At 44.5% G+C, this 4735-nt stretch overlaps 1 protein-coding gene across 1 annotated transcript; it reads left to right on the forward strand.

Annotated features, from left to right (window-relative positions):
* The first annotated feature begins 1266 nt into the window (after positions 1 to 1266).
* LOC101650441 (olfactory receptor 1361-like) lies at positions 1267 to 2211 on the forward strand. Its single transcript, XM_004706195.2, has one exon. The coding sequence runs from the start codon at positions 1270 to 1272 to the stop codon at positions 2209 to 2211; it is 942 nt and encodes a 313-aa protein (XP_004706252.1). The 5' UTR covers positions 1267 to 1269.
* Positions 2212 to 4735: the final 2524 nt, after the last annotated feature.

Raw genomic sequence — 4735 nt, forward strand, 5'->3', positions numbered from 1 at the left:
AAAAAAAGAGTAAACTTCCTTGAGACTTATAGTTTAGGGTGAATACTCCTTAGTGTGGGTTGGGAGGGCATCCAAGAAATATCTTCTGTAGACCTTGGAATCCCTCAATCCTGACATGCTATGCTTTTCTTTGATAGCTCTCTGTCTCTCATAGCTTCCCACCCTATTACAAGAAGATTGTTCTTTGCACACACTAAGTGCTTCAAAGGATTCAGAACAGCTCTATTTTATGCCCCCAGCAACCCAACTGGCAAACAAATCAGTAAGCCTATGCAGATGATCAGGCCTGAAGAAAAAAAAAATCAACACACAAAAATAACACTTCAACAACCCAAGTATCTTAGTTAAGAAAGTAAGAACAAAATTATCAACTGAATTCTAAATCCACAGATCTAAGCCAAGATCAGCAAAGTGATGAGATTTGGGGTCCCAGGGGATTCCATTTGGGATTTATCTCCACCAAAAGACTTTCATCTACAAGTTCTGACCGGAGTTGCATAATACCCGCTGTCATCATCATTTAGTCCAAAGGGGCCAAAATGTAGGTGGAACAATTACTTTCTTCTTGTGTCTAATGAGGCTCTCAGGGAATCTGGCAGCAATGGCCATGGAGACTACTGTCAATGTCTAACCTGCGATTTACCCCCAACAGTTTTTTATGCATAGAGGACTAAGACCATGAACCCTGGTTGCTCCCTAACTCAGGACCTGCCTATATTTCCAAGACTTTACAATATCGAGAAGAATTGGTCAGTCATACAGAGGTGAAGACTACCTGAAAGATATCACACCAACTTCCTTCAGGTAAGATTACAGAGAAGAGACATAAATATTTATTTAAGAAGACACAAAGTTCTTTTAGGTACTCCTTTTGTTAAATTTGCAGAGCCAGGGAAAAATCACAGGAGTCCTAAACCTATTTAGAATTGGATTCTTCAAAACGACCCAGTAATACTAAACTGTTTCTTTTTTTGAGCTACCAAGGACTGAAGAACTGACGGGGAACGCTTAAAAGACAATTGTAGAGATACGTCCCTGTGTGCGTGTTTTATGTTATGTTTTGTAAAATTAAAAAGATGAACCAAGTGGGATCGGCATCATCTAAGACTGGGAGTCAGAAGTAGGTTGTGGAAACTGGGGGACAGTTCCTGACTGAGTAACTCTGATAAAGTAAACAAGATCATGGTTGGAGCCTAACTTGTCCCATCTGAACCTAGGTTCCTAGGTTTCTGCCCACTGTTTCTCTTCTCTGCATCTGGACCCAGGCCTATGGGAGGGGCAAACCAGTCCAGTGTCTCCGAGTTCCTGCTCCTGTGGCTCTCCAGGCAGCCTGAGGAGCAGCAGCTCCTCTTCATGCTCTTCCTGAGCATGTACCTGGCCACGGTCCTGGGAAACCTGCTCATCATCCTAGCCATTACTATAGACTCCCGCCTGCACAGCCCCATGTACTTCTTCCTCAGCAACCTGTCCTTTGTGGACCTCTGCTTCTCCTCCAACACTGTCCCCAAGATGTTGGTCAACCACATACTTGGAATTCAGACCATCTCTTTCCCTGGGTGTCTCACACAGTTATATTTTTTTGTTGTGTTCACTGATATGGACAATTTCCTTCTGGCTGTGATGGCCTATGACCGCTTTGTTGCTGTATGCCACCCCTTACACTACACAACAAAGATGACTCATCAGCTCTGTGTCCTGCTGGTTGCTGGATCTTGGAGTATTGCCAACCTGAATGGTCTGCTGCATACGCTGCTGATGGCTCGACTCTCATTCTGTGCAGACAACAGGATCCCCCACTTCTTCTGTGATTTGTCTCCTCTCCTGAAACTCTCCTGCTCTGACACACACCTCAATGAGATGATGGTTCTCATTGAGGGGGGTCTGATCATGATGATCCCATTGTTTTGCATCCTTGTTTCCTACATTTGCATCACCTCTGCTGTCCTGAGAGTCCCATCCACAAAAGGAAAGTGGAAAGCCTTCTCCACCTGTGGCTCTCACCTGGCTGTGGTTTCCCTTTTCTATGGCACCATCATTGCTGTGTATTTCAGCCCATCATCCTCCCACTCAGCTAAGTCGGACACAGCAGCGACTGTGATGTACACGGTGGTAACTCCCATGCTGAACCCTTTCATCTACAGCCTCAGGAACAAGGACATGAAAGGGGCCTTAAGAAAAATGATTGTCAGGAAGAGAGGTTCTATCTCATGAAAGAATTATAGACTATCAATCTGTTAATAGGTATAGGGATCTTTGCCAACTCACTCTAATGTAATAACAATCTATTAGTGCTGTTAATGCACTTAGTATATATTTTTCAATGGACTCTGACTTAATCAAAACTAGTTATAGATAATCATGTTTGTTGTTAATTACTGTATTATAAATATTTTACATAAAAGTAAAGCTTTTCCTTCTAAGAACTCACCTTGAAACATTCCATCTGAAAAATATTCTTTTCACTTTCCTTTTATAAATGCTCTCAGAATCCACAACCCCAAAATGTTGCTGGTTAGTCAATTCTTACTGATAGTGATCATGTTAGGAAGGGTTGACTAGAGAAATGAATCCAGTGATACTCATATATGTGTGAGAGAACTTTATATCAAGAAGTAATTATATATCAAGCAAAAATCCCAGCCCAGTCCAGATCAAGCCCATAACTCCAATACTACTCCATAAGCCTGGTACTAGTCCATAAATCCCTCTTCTGACACGCAGCCACATGCAATGATGCAGAATGCAGGAAGATCACAGGTTGGTGGGTACAAAGCTGCATGGATCCAATGGTGGTGGCCACATCACAGGGCTCGCATCAACCAGGGTCAGCCATGAGGAAGGTGAAGGCAGAGAGAGGGGGAGGTCCACAGTACTCTCCTTATGAGAAGGCCATGCCCACAAGGAGTCACCATTAGGCTGTGACCTGATTGACAGGCTAACCTGCACCCCTACACTTTTATATGTCTTCAAGTTGACATGAAATTATGTAACTAGCACAGAGACCCTATGCAAGACTGAGAGACCTGCCTCATAGGTTTTTCAAAGGTATACTTTTTATAGGAGTACACTGCCATATATATCCCTGACAATATGGCTGGTGTGTGAGAACTGGTGACGTTTTGATTGGCACCTCATCACTTAACCACTATGCCACAAAGGCTCTTCTATCTACTGCTCAGAGGGTGGGCCACTGCCAGGGCTTCTGTTCTGATGCATAGCAACCCTGTAGGATAGAGAGTGTACATTTTTATGGGAGGAAACATCCTCATCTTTGACCCCAGTAGTAGCTAGTAGGTATAGACCACCTACTTTGTAGATGGCAGTTCACTAATTGCCCAAGAGTGCGACCAGGGGACTTGCAGGGATGTTTAATCCTGGCTTCCTGGATCACCTGGGGAGCTTCTCAAGTATACTGATGTCCAGTACGTGCTGACTCCTAGCCACAAGCTTAGTGCTTCAAAATCACCCGCTGCTCCTGAGGAGAAAGATGAGGCTGTTTGCGCTTGTAAAGATTTACAGCCTTGGAAGGCCTAGGCAGCGTCACGATGAATTGGGATGGACTTGATGGCAGTGGGAGGGATGCTGGGCCACACCTGGAAGGATCGAACAAGAAGGGCTGGATGAGACCCAGGCCTGGGGTTCTTTCCTTCTTATTGTTCTCTGGGGGCTCCAATGAACATTTGGGGTTGACATTGAATGAATTTTGTTGACGGTTGTTCAGGAAGTGAACCTGGAAATGCTCAAGGAGAGACACTGCATTCTAATGTGGGGACAATCAGTAAAGGGGGAAGTTCTCTGTGGCACTCTTTGCGGGCCAAAGTGTTCTTGTGCTAAGACCAGTCTTTTGGACACAATTCACATTCCTGTGCCTCACCCAGAATCCTGAGATGAAGTCATCCTTTCTAGTGTCTCAGTATTTAATTGGTCCATGTGTGAGTGCAAGTACCTCTAACACGATTAGACTTTTTGGCCTTGACATCACTTGGTTTCACAAACGAGCACTGAAGTACTAGTTGGAAGGCTGGCAGTTTGAACCCACCCAGAGATGACTTGGAAGACAAAGTCTGACCAGCTGCTCTGAGAGGTCACAGCCTGGGAAAACCTCGGGAGTAGTTCTATGCTACATACCCGGGGTCACCATGAGTCAGAAGAGACTCAATGGTGATTATGAACAGTCATGCCGAGGCCTTGCACGTCAACATTTGTTATTTCATCTCTCCATATTGCCCTACCTCCCTCCTTCATAACCCTTGAAAATCTGACTCCAGGGCACCTCCCGTGGGAAGCCTTTGCTGATTCCTTTCATTCTGACCATCCTTCTCTGAATTATCACCGACAAAAAACCCACTTTCTCATATTACTCATGGCTAGTTGACTACTTACTGTTGCTCCCTGCCTCCTTACCCTAGAGACTGTAAGATGCTTCGGACTCAAACAGGACATTGGCTTTGTCTGCTGATATGGATTAATTTGTGATCCCTAGAAATATGTTGTTAGTCCTAACCCCCTGTGTTAGTCTAGGTACATTAAAGAAACAAATCCATAGAAACCCATCTGTGTAAGAGAGTTTTATACAAAGGGTAAGTGCACATCAAGAAAACATCCCAACCCAGTGCTGCCCAAACCCACAAGTCCAACATTAGCCCTTATGTCCGACACCAATCCACAAAGTCTTCCTCCATCTCACAAAACATACACTATGACACCGACTGCAGGAGGAAAGCCGAGTCAGTGA

The sequence above is a fragment of the Echinops telfairi genome, unplaced genomic scaffold, assembly GCF_000313985.2.
Source record: "Echinops telfairi isolate 266 unplaced genomic scaffold, ASM31398v2 ScPeMD7_5;HRSCAF=22, whole genome shotgun sequence".
NCBI classification, from domain to species: domain Eukaryota; kingdom Metazoa; phylum Chordata; class Mammalia; order Afrosoricida; family Tenrecidae; genus Echinops; species Echinops telfairi.